Genomic DNA, 20790 nt, shown 5'->3' with positions numbered 1-20790 from the left:
TTGAATGGACGGTTTGGATGTAACACATATATTAACGGGACCCACGGAACTTGTTGATGCCCATCCAGCAATTATATGGCTGGTGGGACCCACAAATAGATGGTATAGATAAAATATATATCATGTGGGCCCCACATCACATGGGCCACGCACAGATGGACAGTGTTAATAAAACACATTCATCACGATGCCACCCACCGTCCAGCAATCTGGATGGTGGAGATAAAACAAATATCTCACGTGGGTCCTATGTTGCATGGATGCAGCACACGTGCAGGGTGGGCGGCATAGATAAAACACTTACATTATGGTGGGGCCACGTGCAACCAGCACGTCCGTCCGGTGGATCCCACCATCCCTGATGGATGGTGTGGATGCAATATATACATCAAGGTGGGCCCCACATGTGTGACCCACCAAAGAATGAATCTGCCTCATTCTTTTTGGACAGTGGTGTGATATAGCACATACCAAGGTGGGTCCACGTCAGCGTGGCCCACAGCATCAGATCAAGCTAATGTTCATGTTTTCCCACGTCTAGGCCCGTTCGGAGGGACGGGCAGGATCTACAACACATATATGGTGGTGGATCCCACATGGTGTGGCCCACCCACTATATACATATTATATATTTTTTTATTTATATATTATTTCTCTTTAAAAAAATGCTAGCATCCAGCATCTTGGACAGACGACCTGGATGCAAAGCATATTCATCAAAGGTGGGTCCCACAGAACTTGCTGATATCAGTCCAGCAGGTGCTGGCTGCTGGCCCACTGTATGGACGGTCTGGATATACACAGACCTCATGATCAGGGCCCACCTGCTGACGTCCTATAGCAGCTATATAGCTGGTGTGACGTACTCCAGCCCATTTACTCCTACATCAGGAGGCTCCCACGTGTAAATCATGTGGGCCCCCCCACCTGAGATTTGCATCTACCTCATCTAAACGGTGTGGAATACAACGCATTCCTCATTTCAGACCCACAAAATTTGCTAACGTTAACACATCAGCTAGTGTGTTGCTCGTCCACAGATGGACAATCCGGATCATCATACATGCATCGTCAGGTGGGCCACAATCAAAAGAGAGAGAGAGCGGCGAGATGGAGGGACCCCGCCACTATGGGTCACTCTTAGATCACAACACATACATCAAAGTGGGTCCCATCATAAGTGGGCCCTTAAAAAGAAATCAACGGTGGATATCCTAAAATCACCCACCGATTCCGCTTCTTCTAGGCTCCTTGGACTCCTTAGCTCCTAGGCTTTCCCTTTGATGGTGGAAGATGAGGATTGAAGGGTGGAGATAGGAGATTAGAGGGGTAGGAAGTGGGCCACACCTAGCTTTTCTCTCCTTGTAAAACCTTGGAGGGTTGCTCTCTTGTTTGCTTGGGAGTGAAGAGAGAAATGAGAGAAGGGGAGAGTGATGTAAGGAGAGAGGGATGGGTGTGATGGGTGAGTGATGGGTGTACTTGACTTGAGAGTTGACTTTGGTTGAGAGAGGAATGGGTGAGTGATAGATATGTACTTAACTTGTACATTGATTGATTGATTTGATGGGTTGTGGAGATTCTCTTTTCAGGATTGCAAATGCGTGGCGTCCTCCTTAAAATAAACGCAGACCCACATCTCCTGGCCTGGGTATCGCATCGGTGCGCAAGACGCGACGTTGGAACCACGGCGACGGTGTGGTCGCAATGCTATAAATCTTGGGTCAAGCTGACTCAGATCTATGGGATATGACTTAGGGTCGTGCACAAATGCCGATTACAGGTTGCGGGTTGCCGAAATTCGACAAGGAGGATCGCGAGAGTCTAAAGAATGGTACGGATTAGGATACGGGCCTGACACTACTTATAACCATTAGTGGTACGATCCATAAGAAACATGGGCTGGGCATGGTGGTATGGGACACCGTGTCTGAGCTATCGGCCTACGTTGTGGTGACGAGCCTCCCCATAGTGACCAATGAGCAACCAAGAAGGCTATGAGCCTAGTACATCAAACTATAATGATGCCACGACCGCTCCACATTTGTGTTTGGGTGACGACTCTTATATCATTTTGGGCGCCCTCCACCCATCAATGGGCCGCCTAACCCTGTGCGTCCGGACTGTGTCATCCGGGTCCTTGATGTGGGATCAGTCGGGCCAGTGTTAGCCTCACATTGATTGGGGAGTTGTCATTTGAGTGGTAAACCCGAATACGGATCAAGGGACACAAGTGAAGAGTCGCTTCGACCGCCCCGAGCCTATTGATTTAGTTGAGACCACGATAAAATGAGGGTACCTTAGCTTCCCCAATATACTAGATGAATGGAACTTAATAATTACTCGGCTAACATGAACATTCATCGTATTAGTTTAGGTTGGCGACTCGGTAGTCGAGGTCGCATTAAGAGAGTGTTAGTCATATGCGAATGTATAAATGGAGTCACTTGAAGGAGTGTTGGTCATATGCGAACATATAGATGAAGTCGCTTGAGGGAGTGTTGGTCATATGCGAACATATAAATGGAGTCGCTTGAGGGAGTGTTATTTGTAAAGAGCATGCATCATGTCATATCTTCATATGCGCATTTAACAATAATATTTAGGAAATACTTGTTAGGTTATTTATCATTAATTGCGCTGAGTGGGTTGATAACATGTGTAATTTAGAATTAATGGAACCACTAAGTTAGCTACTCACTCCCACCTGGGACGGTATTTTAAAACTCCAACCAAACATATCATTGATGCAAGTACTAGTGAAACCTCAGACAGGTAGGCTTATATTGGGTTGTGCCAACGCCATTATGTTTTGGAGAATTGGGCGTAAACTGAAAGCTTTACATTTTAACCATCTTGGGTATATATATTGTAGTTTGTATAATCCCCATTTTGGGCCATCACCACCATGAAAATTGTATTTTTGATTGTTAGCCCTATTATTCTGAATCTTTCATTATCTCTGCTGCGTTTTGGATCCGCTATGTGAATTGTGTTATTCTGATTATCCGTGTGTGGAATAAACATAAATTTGAATGAGGTCACATGTGCATTCTTATTGGGTTAACACTCAAGAACTCGGGACCGGGGTCTCTGTACTCGGGTGCCGATTTTCAAGGCCTAACACTTTTTTGGACTAGTGGTAACTCGAAAATTAACATACCCATCCATACTTTAATCACACCCCATTGTATAGCACAAACAAGAAAAGAAAAAGAACCTGACTGAGGGGCATCTGCACATCATTATTCCTTCTGCGTAGAGGCGGTGTTCACACCTGCAATGAAATATGCCCATTTTTGGTGGGTTCCTATGCTTCTCTTCTTCCACAAGAGTTATCTATGGTGCAACTCTGCAGCTAATGCCCTAAGGACTGGAGACAAATGTATGTGTCTTCTCTGCTTTGGTCTTACCAAGTTTTGTAATTCAGTTGTTGGAGGCTTTTCCCTTAAACTTAAGAACGAATGATTTGTTACTGCACTTGATCGATCAAATTCATCTTCCTAAGCCATGCGCATTTTTGTGCATTTTAGGGCCCGTTATTTGCAGCAATTCAATAGGCGAGTATGTATCATCTCTAAATGGTGTTGATCTCTTATAGTTAGGATGGTTGGCATCTCCTCTAGCCATAACCCTGTGTCGTTTATCATGCAGAACTCACCTCTTGTTTTCTTATGATTGACTCCATCTTATCTTGGCCCCGTAGAGGCCACCTCTCTTCTCTCTCCTTGGCCCAGGGTGTGGGCTCTCCTTTGTTTTTCTACCTGGGGTGTAGGCTCCTTTCTCCTTGGCCTAGGGCATGGATTTCTTTTTCCTTCTTTCTATTCCTTGGCTCAGGGTATAGGCTTTGTCTACCGCTCGATCTTTGCAATTTTTGGGCCACTGGCTCTTTTAAATTAACAAAGTTTTCTTATATTTCCAAAAAAAAAAATTATGCAATTTTTATAGACTACAGCCCTTTGATTTTTCTGAGGCCAATGAGGATGTGTATGTGAGATCCACTTTGGCCATTAGGTGTGCAATCCCATGTTATGCCCGTAGCCAAAAGAATTAGGTTGGCCTGTGATTCAGGTGGGCCACCCCAAGGGAAACAGTTGGGAGAAAGACATACAACCTTGAAGTTCGGAGAAATCACTCCAACCATTAGATGCTGAACTAAAACTTAGGCTGAGGCCCATACAAAATTCAAGTGGCTCACACCAAGGGAAATAGTTTAGAGGGTGAACATTGCCCTATATACTGTTTTCTAAGTTTTTGGCCTTGACTCTAACATGGGTTGACTCACCTGATGGTTGGGGTTGATTTCACATAAGCATTACTGCAAGACCCACCAAAATAGGTTACCCATTTTCCTTCTTTCCCTTGCATTTATTAACATTAATTAATGATTAACTAACTTCCAATTCCTAGGCTGGTTGGACTGCGGGCGCGCGCACACACAAGGGGGAGATTGCAAACAAACAGCCACTTAATTTACAAATGTGTAAAGTTAGACGAATTGACCCGGTGGCCTTGCTATATTAAGCTATAGCATCATAGTATATAATTTAAACATGCAACACCCCTGTCGGTGGGTCTGTCTGGATTTGTTGAAATTAGCAAGCGAAAATTAGTGCTCCATGCAAATATGCTCTTCGTTTGTTCTGTTTTTTCAAATTTTCAATTTTAAAAAAAATAATAATAATAAATAAATAAATAAATAAATAAAAATAAAAAATTCCTTTTTTACGTGGCCACTTTCAATTTCTATTCCAAAACTTACTTTTAAAAAAAAAAAGACATTCACTTTCTTCTCTTTAGCTCTATCTTAACTCACTTTAACAACTGCTACTCTATCATGAGATTTAAACAACCTAAACAGTGGGTTTTCGATGGCCATTTTCATGTTCCATTTAAAAGTAAAATAAATACAATTTCCCCAAGAGGAATATTCATTCACCCGTAGTTAGATGATCTTAACCATGTGAAGCTGCTTGATTAAAACTCGTGTATTACACATTGGGTTCTCTTCAGATGAATTTAGACCACTTACATTTAGTTGTTCAGAACCATGTACATGCCTGTTCCTGACAGGTCTATCGTAAGATAAATCTTACCAATGTAATCTCTAACCAATCATTCAATAATCCACCGCTGGCTGGTGTATCCTAACCAACTTCTCACATGCCTGAGTATAGATGTGGGCTATTCCTTGTAAAGTTTAAAAAGAATTTTAAGTGGAAAAGGTGACAAAAGAACAAAATTTTGAACAGATTCCTTGGAAAAATAGTGAAAACAAATATTAGAAATAGTATTTAATTTCTACCACTTTTCCTGGAATTGTTATTTCAGAATACATCCATTTCCTTTTGAATTTCAATGAATCCAAACGGGCCCTGTAGGTTGCATTTTCTATAGTCGAGTTAGCTCCCAGCTTGGTCGATTCAACTCGAGAAAGCTCGACTCGCCTCAGCTCAAAATTGGATTCGGACCGAGTTAAGCTGGGTTTTGGAGCTCAAAAATTTCAAGCCGAGTTGGAGCTTGCCCGAGCTCGACTCGACTCGGATTGAACCTCAACTCAAGCCGACTCAGATCGAATTAGCTCAGTGACTCGGTTATTTTGATATGAATGTTGCTCGCCGAGTGTTTGATGAAATGACTCGACAAAGTGTTAGTGAGGAAGCAATGGATTCACCTGGATGTTTGATTTTGATGCTGCTCTCTAGATGTTTGATGAAATACCAGTGAAATATTGTTACCGTTTTACATTATGTGAGAAATTGAAGATGCATTCTACCTGTTTGAGAAAATGTCGAACAGGCTCGAACTCGGCTCAAACTGGATCGAGCTGCTGACCGAACTGAGTCGAGCTAGCAAGACAGGCTCGAGGACTAAGCCGAGTCGAGTTCGAGCTTGGGTTAGCTAGTGGCCATGTACAGCACTCATTTTCTATAACCACCCATTTCCAAAGTTTAGGATTTTGATGACAAGCGGTTTAGAATCGTTGGCTATCCAATAAATAGATGGCTCAAACTTTCTTTCTATAAATGTGCTCTACCAGATGAACAGTCCAAATCAATCTATTGGTCTGGTTCAAGAGCCCCTATGTCACTAGAATTGCCACGGGTCAATTGAAGTACAGGGAACAAGGTTAAAAAAGAAAAAAAAAATGAAATGGACCAGATGATGCTTCACCGGTGAAATAATCCGGTGCAAACATTATACACATAATTCCCAACGCATATTATCTTTTATCATAAGATTATATTAAAATCTAAAAAGAAAGAAGACGGAAATCTCTTTAGCACCATCATCCATCCCACTCATCGAAACTAACGTCGGCATTGTTGACTATGAGAACATGAACTACACAAACCATTTCACACGTCTCCCTTATCATTCCTCAAACTCGTGCATATGGTCCAGAAGATAATTTGCAGCCAGCTCCTCATTTTTGTTGCAGGCAAAGAAGACTTCCAATACAATTGCTCGATCAAACCCCATGGCCTCGAGCTACCAAACATAACACACAACAAAAATTTTGGTAAGATGTGATGCAAGCAGAAGCATCAGTCCATTAAATATAAATGTAGAGGTATGTACCAATTTTACTGAAAGATGTTTCTGTGTAGTTAGTGCTGGATACTGACAATAAAATTGCTATTTGGAGTCTTTTGTCCATGTTTAAATGTGGAAGGATGATAAGACTTCCAAAGTCTTTTGTCCAAAGTGCATCTAATATATAGCAGTTCGCTAAGCAAAGCCCACATGAATGGGCAAGACCTGACGACAAGCACATACACCAATATGGCACAGATGTGCAGACCGCTATTTATATTCTGGTACTAAAATAGGATTTTTTTAATTTATTATTATTATTTTTTTTTTGGTAAACAAAATCAGGATGTTTCACTCATTGGGTGGGGCAACATGTGCAAAACAAATATGCGGGAAATAAAATGCCACAGCTTTCCCATTGTATACTGGCCTACTCAAAGAGGCAAACAGCCTGACATATAGGCCAAATCTCACACAAGAGGCATATTAGCATGTAGTTGACCAGAGGTCACCAATATTTGCATGTTAAAGAACAAAATATTCATAGGATGACTGGCTGAAACAAGGATGTTGGGATGGATGAGTGGCAAGACGAGGGAGGATAGAAATATAAAATGAATGCATTTGAGGGAATAGTAGTACTAATAGAACTATATAATGAATGCATTTGAGGGAACTTAGTACCAATAGGTGATAATATGAAGGGAAGTATACTTCAATAGTTAGGTCATGTGCAATAGAGACCGTGAATTGCGCCAGTTAGGAGTGAGTTGGTACAAGTTGAAGGTTCTAAAAGGGCAAGGGCAAGGCACAAAAGGACATGGATGGAGGTAGTAATAAAATACTTGATGACCTATGGTCTAACTGAAGGTCTGGCCCTTGATAGAGTAGCATGAGGGAACAGGATTCATGTAGCCAAAACCAATTATTTCAGATGAGTCTTAGATGATGATGATGGGCAGAAAAAAGACACGAGTGTGTGGCTTAGCAAGCCTCCCATCAATCAAGGTGGCATCAGAAATAGTGCCTGCCTCCTTGTGTATTAAATCAAATGAATGCCAAAAAAGTAAACAAGACATGCAAATTTATATAAGGAAAAAGATATGCCCATCAAAAACTAGTATATTAGAAATCTAAGAAAATAGACCCAACTTACACGCTCAATAGCTTCCCGCTCCTCAGGAGTAACTTGTACTGGCTGTGGCATTGCTGAGGCCAGCTGCCCTAGTAGATTGCTGATATTTGCATTTGATTTTATTAGCAAAAGTTACCAAAACATAGGAAGATGCTGGTTCTACAAACTAAACAAAATAAATGACTGACACAAGAATACGGTTGGTTGATCCCTCACCCCTCTGCTCCCTCAACGGGTTCGTTGATCAGACGAAGAAAGTCTGCTTGATGGTCTTGAATGAGTCGCATAAGGTGAGGATTTTGTTTCCCTAGTTCTTGAAGCATCGGCTGGAAGCCAACAGAATCATACATACAGTTAAAGATGATAAAACACACACACACACACACACACACACACACACACACACACACACACACACACAAGGCAAATATATATATATATATATATATATATATAAAGATTAATAATAAGAATATATGTTGTGCAGGAAACAACCTGCAGGATTTGGGGGTTTGCTTGCACCATAGCTCGCAAAGCTTGGAACTGCAAAAGGGGGGAAAATGTTATATGACAAAATGTAATATGGAAGTCATTGTACATATCTAGCATTATACCTGTGGGCTGTTACGTAGAAAATCAAGGGTCCCGGCACCGGCATTCGAACCCATGTTTGGGAGGCCCTGTTAGCAGAATAACAAGTTCATTATGAACTTGAATTCTCTGGAAAAAAAAAAAAAAAAAGTTACATGCAGCTGCACCCACCTGAGGAAAGAGGTCCAAGGGATTTGCATTGGGTCCAGTGGACGGAACAGCAGGCTGTGCTGGTTGTGGAGCCTGGGAAGGAGGGTTTGCAGCTTGCCCACTTGAAGGTGCTCGGGCAACAGGAGGAATTTCTGCTTGCTCGGGAATACCCTGGTTACATATATACAAAAATTATACTCCACACAAAACAGTGAACTGATATACCGACACGGATTGGGAGCATGTGACACAGACAGATTGCAGTAGTATTTGATGAAATAAAATTGCATGTGATGTCTTGATGAATCGTAGGTGGTGTGGAAAAAGAGAAGGTAAAACATATGTGAAAAGACAATGTGCACCAAGTGTCCTCGACCAAAATCACACCATCCATATATGGTGGAAGGGAATTCTTAATACATATTTCAAAATGGAGTTCTTAAAATTCAAAATCCAGCTAGTTTTTCCGTTTCTTCTTTTCTTCTTTTATTTTATTTTATTTTTTTACGAGAGGCCATGGTAAGATTTGATCCCAGGCCTACGCCACATGAGGAGAGTGTTACACAACATCTGAGTGTCACTGACAGTATTTTGAGAGAGCTAGACCAAAAATCTACGCCCTACAATTGCAGCAAACTAGCCCCAAAATCCAAAGAGCCAATTGAATAATTAGCCAAGGACTTCAGAGACAAGGCCCAAGCTAGACCTCTATGCCCTAGAATTACATCAAACTAGACCAAATATCCAAAGTGCCAACTAAATTAGCCAAGGACTTCAGAGACAAGGCCCAAGCTATCATCTCCAATTTCACCCTTTTGAATACCTTGTCCGGGAGCAAAACATGGTTACGGATACATCTCGCATTATGCTCTGCCCAAATGGACCATAAACCCTCTCGAAGAGAGTTTCCACAGTGTTCTCCCTTTCTGACCAATTCCACCCCCCATGCCAGGCGAAGAAAGACCTGATCAATATTGGCATCACCCAACAATATTGGAATAGGTTGAAGGCGCATTCTCAAACGGCACTACCAAAGATACAATGCATAAACAGGGATCCACCGACTATGCCTCACGCGAGGACAACACACATTCATATTTCTATCTTTGCAAGTTATCCATCATGAGCACCTTGCTCCTTCCACATACAAAGGCAATAACTTTGAGTGACCCTATATCCCCAAATGAACCCGATTGGATTCTTAGGATCCCTGGGCTCCAGAGACCAAATCGGCGCATAAAAGGATCAGGCAGAAAAAGCTCCAGGATTTCTCCCTTTCCACACCCAAGAATCCCTATCAAGATTAGAAGGAAAGCAACATTGAAAAAGGTGCAACAATCGAGTCAGATCATCCATTAACACCTCCAATAACTTCCTGCGCAATGGAGTATAAAATACTTGACAACCCAATATCAATAATAATGCGGGGGCATTTTCAAACCGGGCTCGAGTGGGGTGGCCTATGGGATGTAGGAGCACACTCGGGGTGGGCGGCCCGCGGAACCCATGGATTTGGGGCCCATGAGGAGGGTTCGGCCAAGGACTTAACCCATGGATTTGTTGCATTGGCTATGAGATAAAGGAATTAATTCTCCATGCTCTATTAGTTCAAGCTCTTAAAGCAAGCGGTTAATTGTCCTACATCAAATTGGTATCAGAGCAAGAGGTCTCATGTTCGAGACTCCTCACCGGAGGTGATTAATGCAAGGGCATTTTCACACCGGGCTCGAGTGGGGTTGCCTGTGGGATGCAGGAGCACACTCGGGGTGGGCGGCGAGCGAAAACATGGATTTGGGGCCCGTGTGAGGCGGGTGGCTCGTGTGAGGGGGAACCCATGGATTTGGGGCCCACAAGGAGGGTTCGGCCAAGGACCTAAGCCATGAATTTGGGGCATGAGCTATGAGATAAATGGATTAATTCACCATGCTCTATCAGTTCGAGCTTTTAGAGCAAGTGGCTAATTGTCCTGCATCAAATTAGCAATGAGATACAACAATTTTTTGGTACGGAGCTAGTCGTGCTATACACTAGGTAAAATGAAACATAAAGGTCTATGAGCACATAACACATGCTCCTTGAGTCAGACTGGCAAACCATCGCCTACTGAGAACCCAAATCCTTTCTTGAAGCAATCAATGGCCCTACATCGCTCTCCATACCGCCGACATGAAGAGGATTTCTAGGTAAACCAGCCTCAACGTTCTTCTTCCATCCTGAACGTCCACAGCCATTTGCCGAAAAGAGCTAAATTCCTTGAATTTAACTCTTTCATGCCCACTCCCTCTATCAAGGGGTCAATACACTATTCCATTGCAAGAGATGGTATTGTGCTTTCCTTCCACTCCTTTCCAAAGAAAATCATGAAAAATTCTTTCTGATAATATATTGAGAACCAAATCCCGCCACTGGAACAAATACATAGTATATTGGCATATAAGACATTGTTGTCTTAATAATCGTGATTATACCACCTAAAGACAAACACCTACTCTTCCAACTTGAGAGGTTCCTTTCAACACACTCCGCTACCCCGTCCCATAAATGCTTTGCCAGTTTGCCAATGCATAATGAGAAATCCATATGAGATTGAGGGAGGACTACCTGTTATACACCTAAATACCCTTTGCCAAACCATCTACTTCTTCCTTCTATTGACTACAAATTTTGCTTTTTTCTAAAAATTGATGCCCAAGCCCAATATAACTTTGAAACATTGTATAATTTTCCTGATGTTGTCTACTTGCTCAACCACTGCATCAAAGAAAAGAATCATATCATCTACAAACAATCAATGAGAAACCTGAAATGATGCTCTTTACACTTTCAACCATTGTTTGAAGTATCCCCGATATTATTCAAATATCTCTGATATTATTTGTATCTCCCAGTTCGACAATATCGATAACACTAGTCTAAAAAATTCCAGGTATCAGTGATGTATCGCTAAGTATCGCCAATATTTTCGACTGTGTAAATTCTAGGTGTCGCTTGTATCACCAATGTATCAATATCACCAATATTTTTGGTTGTGCAAATTCCAGGGGTTGCTTTTATTGCCAGTGTGTAGACAATATTTCGATAACATAGCTATTGTGTTGATATTGTCAAAATTTTGTTTATTAAAATATAAATAAATAAATAAAAATCATTTCAATTTTTTATGCGCACATGGTTATATACAATGTTCAAATTGTTGACGATGATATCGATCATATTGCGATATTATAATCAAGACCACAATCTTTTGTTTCCTATTCAGTTTTCATCAATTTCTCAACGAAAAATCACGTCTTGTCGATACTCTAAAACATTGATGGATGTTTGGATGGAAGGTTGGATGGTTGGATAGATGGGATGGTTGGACTAGTTTTTTATGACGACACGTTTTTAGGCCCCCATTATATGAAAACATAGTGTATGCATTCTTTTAGCAATTTTTTATTCTTAAATATGCAAATATGTGTATTTTAGCATCTTATGAAGTTTCACTGAAAAATTCCATTGTTTTCCCCATGTTTCCCCGCATATCTGGTTATCAATGATATCAATATTGTTTTTGTATCCTCTACCAACAAAACTTGTAGCGATATCGATACTTTGAACCCATATATTAAACCCATGGATGCCTCTTTTTCAACATTAAACTAGGGGCCTCTACCACCACTACAAGAAGGAAAAGAGACAGAGGACACCCTATTGAAGACCTCTCAAAGCCCTAAAAAAGACCTTTAGGTAAGCCATTCACCAAAATTGACCTAACACACTCCTTAACCCACTTTCTCCACTTCTCACCACAATCATAATTTAAGAATTTCTAATGCATATGATCGTAAGCTTTCAACTTATCAAGCTCACAAATAATACGTTTTTTGCCTTCTCTAGATCACGAGTCAATCAACTCGTGCAATCAACATTCCATCAAGAATTTGTCTTCTATAAACAAAAGCTTCCTACACCTTAAATGTAACTTTCACCAGCACTTTACAAATCCTGTTAGCTAGAATCTTAGCCAGGGTTTTGCAAGGACTACCTAGCAAGCTAACAGGCCAGGTATCCTTTAAGCACTTTGTCTCCACCCCTTCTTCAGAATGAACACTATAAACAACGCTCTCAATTTGTAGAGAGGAAACCTCTATAAAAGAGCTCCAAAATGAAGGCCATCAAATAATCCTTCACCTCTTCCCAGAAAGTTTAGTACAAATGTGATGGGATATCCATCCAGCTTAGGAGCTTTATCCCTCCCCAAGGATGGTATCTCTAACTCCTTATCAGGTGGTTTTTTCTAAGTTTGGTGCATCTTCGCTCAATATTTATCAAATGTCAAGTCATTGAATACAGACAATTCCAACCCTCTTCCTATAGAAGCATCGAGTAGAAGTCCACAATATTGTTGCAGAGCTAACTTTCAGCTCTTCCCGGAAAGTTAAACATGATAGGATATCCATCTAGCCAGGAGGCTTATCCCTCCCCAAGGACGCTACTGCTACTCTTAACTTCCTCATTAACTGGTTTTTCAAAGCTTTTCGACATATTCGCTCAATATTTGATCAAACGTCAAGTCGCTCTTCTTACTCCAGAAGCAGAGAGTAAAAATCCACAATAGTCTTCTCCTCGACCCTTTCCCTAGTAATCAAAACATCATAAATCCAATTAGTTGTACGTTTGGCAATAGCAATACCATGGAAAAACTGTGCTTTCGTACCCTTCTTTGAGATACACCTCCATTGACCATTGCATCCATTTAATTTCATCTCTAACTTCTTTTTGTATTCAAGAATGAGCTAGGCCCGACATTTTTTCCTCCTACGATAGCACCCTTTTAATCCTCTTTGATATCAAGAATTTGAAAGTTCTCTAAAATGCAATCTTTGACTTGCTCAAGCTTCTCATCACCACACTTGGACTCCCCTCTAACACCATGGTTCTAAAAATCGGTATCGAAAGACCTATCATCCCGATCTCCGCCATAATCCGATACCAGAGGGAATATAGTATATGTATCAACCAGTGTAAAAATACCAGGAGAATGGGGGAAGAGAGAAATTCCAGAATGTCTATCATTTTTCATGTTTTGGATATGTTATATGACAGTGAACCTGTATCAGACCATTCTTTGACAAGAATGTTCTCTCTGTTAACTTGGCCTATGTTAAAAGTCAACCTAATGAGCCCTAATTGAAAATGAATCAGGCTTGATTTCATAGGTTAAGACCCATTACATTAAAATAAGACAGAAAAAAGAAAGAAGAAGAAAAGTGGCAATTTACTCATATGCCCCAAAGTGTACAGCCGTAGGCCGAAGAAAGCCCACGGCTATCCAAATAACCCATAGGTTGGGCCCATAATCCTACTACAAAGTCATATCTTTATTGGAAATTGTCTTCATTTAAGAGTTTTTCAAAAAGTTGAAGTGACATTGTTTTGAAAGAAGAGTTCTAAAAAGATGTTTCTCAAGAAATTGTTGTCATTTGTTAGTCCTCTTTGGGACTAAAGGCTTTTCTCTCCTAAGTTATTCATTCTTCTTAAAACTAGATTGTGTTTTAGATTTGCTAAGTCCTTGAGTTAATGTAGGAAATTGTATTGGGGAAAGGACATAGCAATGTAAAGCATTCCAGATTTAATATTGAATGAAAAGTTTTGTTGATGGTGTGTCTCCATTGAAAGCTTCTAGGTGAGACTCCAAGAAAACCTTAGTGAGACTCTATGGTATATCCTCCACTCTACTTACTTTCTCGCTTCTATACTTACTGTTTTCTTCCTCAGTTTTACCTCTCCTAAGTTACTAATCAGATCTTCAAAACCTAGACTTTCAAGCTCTAAATCCTTCTCCACAAACCTGCCCCTATTACCCCTCTAAATCCTTCATTACCATCTCTAGCAGCCCCCTTTAAGCATTTATTCTACCCTTCATTTATCACCTCCAGCAGCCCCCTTTAAGCCCTTTAATTCCACCCTTCCTTTACCACCTCAAGCAGCCCCTCTTTAACCCAAAACCATTCTCTTTTGGTGCACATTAGTGGAGGGCGCCCAGTCCTTATATTAAGAGATATGTTCTACATCAATTTTGGTGTCATAGAAAGTTTCCGATTCTCGGAATTCTTGTGGGAAGATATCTATTAAGAGTGGGCAGCCATATACTCCTAAGCTCACACAATCTCAACGAGATGAACTTCTTTTTGGAGTTAGTGCATCACGTCTCCCAACGCATGGACATTCTTTGGTCTCAAGCATTTGCGTAGTATCTGAAAGAAGTTCAACAAGAACCCAATGTTGGTGACGTAATCCTCGATGAAGTTTTTCAAGAGCATGAAGTTGCAGATGACAGTGGTGAAGGTGCGAGCAGCGATCAGCCCATAGTATCAGCCGCCCATGCTCCGATTTGCATCAGCGTTACTGTTTGTTCCCCTACAGTACGTTGACAACCTCCATATCATGTTCAAGCCAAAATTCCTCCAAGCAATTTTCATCAAATCTTGGAGAAGAACCGCAAGGATCATAGTGATCCACTAGAAGATGGATTGAGGGGAGTGAAAGTAGAAGTTGTTGATTTCTTCAGAAAGCAGCTAGATCCACATGCCTTCCAAGATTGCTTAATGTCTTTGGAAGACTATTGGGACTTGCTCATGATGTCCAAAGAATGGCAGGTTCGTATGTGAGATGAAACTTAAGGGGCAAGCCTGTATATGGTGGCATGGTGTAGAAGATTGACTCTATAAACTCAGTCAACCTCCTATTACTATTTGGGATGAAATGAAATTGAAGTATCTCGCTCTTGATTATGAGAAAAGCATCTTCGAGGACTTATTTCTACTTCAACAAGGAGCTTTTATGCAGAGGAATACACGTAAAAGTTCAATGAGTTGACTATTTAGAGACAAATAACACAAGACGAACAACAAGCTATATCCCACAATCGGATGGGATTAAAGATGGAGATTAAGAAGGAACTCACGATTGTATGCTTGACCAACCTTGAAGAAGCTTATCAATTGGCCTTGAAGATTAGGCCCAACTAAGCCACCCGGTGCTAAAGCAAGCTGGAGTAGTACGAAGCAGATTCCCTACTTTTCAAACCAGTTCTAGTGCTCCCTATAACAATGTCTCAAATTCTACTTGATTAGAATCGGCAACTATAAGCCTTTTGACAGAAACATTAAAGGCAAGGCTCCTGCAAATAGTAGGTCAAGCACAACAAGACACTACATGTGGTGGAGCGGAGCATTACGTTGTTGTGTGCCCTACAAAGAACATTCATTACTGTGAAGAAGAAATTGAAGGTGATCTAGTAGCAGATGATCAAGATGCCGAACCATTAGAAGAATCAAATTTTGAAGAACTAGAATCTCTCCCTGAGACTACTATCATAGTTTGAAGAATCATGACCGTCGGCAAGGAAGAGGAGAAAGAAGATTGGCATCGCATCAATATTTTTCAAACCCACGTAGCATGTGAAGGAAGGGTTTGCAAGGTCATCATTGAAGATGGAAGTAGCATAAACATCACTTCCCAGGAGTTGGTTCATTAGTTGAATCTGAACGTGGAAAAGAACCCACAACCTTACTGACTTGATTGGGTAAAATGATACATCGATTTCAGTAAGAACTCAATGCTTGGTTAATTTTTCATTGGGGCAAAATTATTACGATTCCATTTGGTGTAATATTATCCCTATGAAAGTTAGCCACATCTTGTTGGGAAGAACATGGCTATAGGAAGGTTCAACATGACAGGTCTGCCAACCTATACATTTTTACACAATGGCCAGCGAACTATCCTTAAGACAATGAAGGATACTTCACTGGCAAAGAGGTGGAACAAACAACCTCCTCTAATATGCTTAGTGATGAGGACATCACTTCATGTACACCCTTGCATCCGTATTAGAGGAGGAGGTAGGCCACACCGATTTCCCTGTGGCTACGCGAGTATCCGTGATCATGCTGAAGACCCCATGTGCATGTGCGAGCATCTGGAAGACCCCACACTAGGAAGATGCACATGGGATGCTTTATGGAGTGATCCAGACCGTTGGATTGGAGAGACGACGATCGGGCCATTGGATCGCATGGATCACATGATCGGGCCTTTGATCGTTGATCTTCTACATCAATTTTAGACTTTAACATCTTTTAGGATTTAGCTTTTGATTATTTTATATTTTGACACATTATGAGTGTTTTAGTTGATTTTATTTAGACTGGCTATTTTCATTAAAATTCATAAGAAGGGGATTATTGTAATTTTTGAAACTTCTTAGATCTATAAAAAGAGGGGAGCGTGTGACCTCTCTCCCATTGGATTTTGTGATTTTTTTTTTAACAAAGAGAGAGAGAGAGAGAGAGAGAGAGAGAGAGAGAGAGAGAGAAGACCTCTTTCTTTCTTCTTCCATCTCCATGCTATTTGAAGATACTTCCATGCGATTTGAAATAAAGATTGGTATGAGGCTAATCTTCATCAACGAAGGTGCAAGGTTTCTATTTATCCCCACACCATCTTTTCCCTTCTCCTCCATCAAGGTATTTTCTTCAAATTCTTCAATTCTCCCATCCTAAGCCCTCATCCTTTCGTAAACTCATCTTTCATTTACCTATCCACAATCCCAAACCCTAACCGCCCTAACCCGTCCATCCCATGCCACACTTGTGAATCCTCCGGGTTGGTCGTACGACCACACCTTGCCCCTTTTGGCTTTCCGCCATCCTTATATCAAAACCCCTTTCTTTTATTCCCAAAACCCTAACCCTAAACCTAAAATCCCTAATTTTCCTACTTTCCCAAGTTACCCAAGCCCTAATTTTACCCTAGGTTATATTAGGTCTTCTACTGTGAAACAGACTATAGACTATATCCTATGCTAATTGGATGTCCCTACATCCATTAGATCATAGTTTTGTTTTATTTAATGATATTGTGTGATGATGTTGGTAACTTAGGCTAGAATCATGCATGATGTTCTTTTGGTTTTCATGGGATTCATGATGGTTATGGCAATGCTTGTGTTTTTTGTTAATTATCTTAATTCTGCTACTTGAGCTCACATGTTATTTGGTTCATGCATTGGTCCTATGTCACTTAGCATGAGTGAATTCATGGAGGATAGTCAAGATCATGGGGTGATTTACGCAATAGTAGGTCTTGAAGTCGAAGAACCCAAAGATACGCCAAAAGAGCAGCCACCTGAAATTCAAACGCTTCTCTTACATTTTTCAGATCTCATTCTAGAAGAACTTCCAAATGTGCCACCAATGAGAAATATCCAACATGCAATTGATTTGGTACCTAGAGTTGTTTTACCCAACTTGCCAGCTTATCGCATGAACGGTGAACCCAATAAAGCATGCTGAGCTTAAAAGGCAAGTGGATTATCTCCTTGCTAAGGGATTCATTACAGAAAGCATGAATTCTTGTGTGCAATACATATGCTCCTTACTCCTAAGCGCAATGGAAGTTGGAGGATGGGTGTTAAAGTCGGGCCACCAACACCAATTTGAATGCTTGATGATATGCTGGAGATGATGGTTGGTGCAAGAATCTTCTCTAAAGATCGATCTTCGTAGTGGGTACCACCAAATTCACATCCATCCAGGGGATGAATGGAAAATAACCTTCAAGACTAAATGTGACTTGTATTAGTGGTTACTCATGCCATTTGGACTAACCAATGCCCCAAGCAAATTCATGCGCATTATGACGCAGGTACTTCGACCTTTTTTCAAAAGATTTCTCAGTCTCTACTTTAATTATATTCTTATTTATAGACAATAATAAAAAACCACAAGGAACATCTGTGTGAAGTTATGACAGTTTTAAGATCCGAGAAACTCTTCATTAACTTGAAGAAATGTTCCTTTATGAGTCCAAGCATTGTTTTTTGGGGTTATGTTGTATCCTCCAAGGGTGTTGAACAAGGTATTCCATAACGATAATGGTGGTCGTAACAGCCACCACCATTACACCTTTACGATATGGGGTGTAAAGGCCGTTACAAGTGCTGCTACGGTCTCTACTTCTTCTTTTTTTGGTAAAAAAATCTGAAAAACCTGTATCGGCCCCATAATGGACCATTACGGGGTTGTTACGCCCTTTATGGGGGGCGTTGCAAGCTGTTACGGGGGCTATAATGGCCTTTACAGGTCATTTTTGTAACGGCCTTTACGACCCCGTAAAATGTAACAGTTGCCACCATTATTTTTACATAACGGCCTTTACGGCACACCATGGTGTTGAAGTTAATCCTAAGAAAGTCAGAGTCATTATTGAGTGGTCGCTTCCCTCTAACATCCATGAAGTGCGGATTTGATACTATTTTTGTGGTGGTGGATTGATTCTTGAAGAGTGCGCATTTCATTCTAATGTAGGATGATGGAAACTACCCTATGATGCAAAATGAGAGATCAATTTACACATTAATTACAGCAATCAACATGTAAAATCAAACAAATCTATAATAGATTTGGAAATTTAGATTTATAACACGGAAGTCCTAGGTTATCACATACACGGTGCACGAAAATATAAAATAATTCAAAAGTGGCCCACTTGGAAGTAGGGACTTCCAATCTGACGTGGGTAGTGCAACAATCACGTGAATAGACGATAATGCAATCAAAATTCTGATTTGGGGAAAGTTTAACAAAAAAAATTCAGATTTCCATTAGGGTTTTGGATTCATGGATAAAGATTTAGGAAAGGGGCTTCTAGGGATTCAAAGGATCTAAGGATTAGGGAGGTTTGGAGAGAAATCAAAGAGGAAAGATACCAAATGGGGGCCCACACGTGGCTGCCCGTACAAACACACGTGCATGCGTGCGGGTCCACACATGGATAGCAAAGGGGAAAGAGAGAGAAGGTGGATTGGGTTGGGTTTTGATGGGTTGAGAAGGTTGTATGGGAAGGGGAAAAGAGGATGAAAGAGGACAAGAAAAATACCTTGTTAAAGAAGAGAAATAAGAAGAATGCACCTTGGGGAATCCACCACCAATCAACCCTCTACCCTTACACAATTCAATTGGAAGGTGGGGTTTCTCAAAAACTCTAGAAAACGAGAAAAATTCTTTCACACAAGAGAGCTTCTCTCTTTTTTTTCTTCTCAAATCTTCATTAGGGTTATACGTCCCCCTCCACTAGGGTTTTGTCTCTCCAACATGTGCATAATGCGGTCAATATTGCCGATCAGAATTCCGACCTGATTTTCTAGGGAGACAAGTCTTCCCCCACGGTTGCGAGACCTATTTGCAGGTGTTGCTGGGGTGGAATCGGCAAGTTGCTTAGAGGGTGGACCAACTTGATTTGCAGATTGCTTCGCCAACGTAGAGGGAGTTGCGGCTAAGGCGGCCAGAGCCATCTACCTGCCCTTAGCCATCGTAGAGGCTTGCTGAGATGGAAACAACTTTGATATCGTTCCCACAGACGGCGTCAAACTATTGATGCTGAAATTCAAGCGTCCTCCTTGGACCGCTGATAGACCTACAAAACAAAACAACAACGAAGACCCTGGCTACCAAAGGTGACCCTCCGATGCCAAAGTCAGCACAGGCAAGCTGGGTCAAGTAGAACCTAGGGTTTTTAATGCGTATTTGTGTGTACCTTTCACCATAGGCTAGGTTCTTATTTATAGTGGCTGGGTGTCACACCGTGACAGTGACATAGATAGTTATCCCCCTATTTGGTAAGTGCGTATTGCAAAGAGAATCTCCCTCCGAGCGTGTCGCAGTTATCTTCCAAGATCATCAGCAGAGATCTTCGAGGGATCTCGAATCTCTTCGATAAAATCTTCGAGTGATCGGGATCCGAGAAGATCAGGTAGATGGCCGAGGCCAATCTCCGGGTCGGGGGACTGAGGCCGTCCTATAGATCAGAGGGTCGACGCCGATCTTCCAGGGTCGAACTGTCGATCGTGGTCGAACCTTCCTTCGAGGTAGGTCGGGTCGATCCTCACGATAGTTCGTCGGTTAGGATAGGCAAGGGACCGACCAGAGCCGAGCCCTTTGTCAGTTGGTCAGTTCCTTGAGTCATTCGTAGAGGTCGTGCTCGGACATTGGAACCGAACTGTTCTCCTTAGAAATGATTTTATGGTATTCCTCATATTGGTCGCTCCTAGTCAATTCATTTTCTCCCATAACAGTAGTCCCCCTGCTTCCAAGCGCCCTTTGTTAGCTCGGGAAGCAAGTAGGTGTGAACTGACTGACGGGATGCCTTGAGCTCGGGAGGTCGGTCGGCTAGATTTATCATCATTGCAGGAGAGATACCCAATATATCACCTCTAAACAAAAACTCATTGATCAGGATAAAGTCACTACTACGCCTACATTGACCATCTAACAACGATACGTACACCTCTCCAAAATCTGGGCAACAAGGGTAATCTTCCTTTAAACACT

At 41.4% G+C, this 20790-nt stretch overlaps 1 protein-coding gene across 2 annotated transcripts in view; it reads right to left on the bottom strand.

Moving 5' to 3' along the window:
• Positions 1–6139: 6139 nt before the first annotated feature.
• Positions 6140–20790, bottom strand: part of LOC131251308 (ubiquitin receptor RAD23c-like) — a 68707-nt gene continuing 54056 nt past the window's right edge. For both annotated transcript variants that reach the window (XM_058251954.1, XM_058251953.1), the window contains 6 exons: positions 8432–8581; positions 8284–8349; positions 8165–8212; positions 7886–7995; positions 7691–7769; positions 6140–6489 (listed from right to left, as the gene is read on the bottom strand). In XM_058251954.1, the coding sequence (XP_058107937.1) occupies positions 6373–6489; positions 7691–7769; positions 7886–7995; positions 8165–8212; positions 8284–8349; positions 8432–8581 (570 nt within the window). In that variant the 3' untranslated portion in view covers positions 6140–6372. The remainder of the gene's footprint in view (positions 6490–7690; positions 7770–7885; positions 7996–8164; positions 8213–8283; positions 8350–8431; positions 8582–20790) is intronic.

The sequence above is a fragment of the Magnolia sinica genome, chromosome 7 (genome assembly GCF_029962835.1).
Source record: "Magnolia sinica isolate HGM2019 chromosome 7, MsV1, whole genome shotgun sequence".
NCBI lineage: Eukaryota > Viridiplantae > Streptophyta > Magnoliopsida > Magnoliales > Magnoliaceae > Magnolia > Magnolia sinica.
Note: the sequence above shows the minus strand (reverse complement) of the source record. Positions and strands in the feature narration are given on the sequence as shown.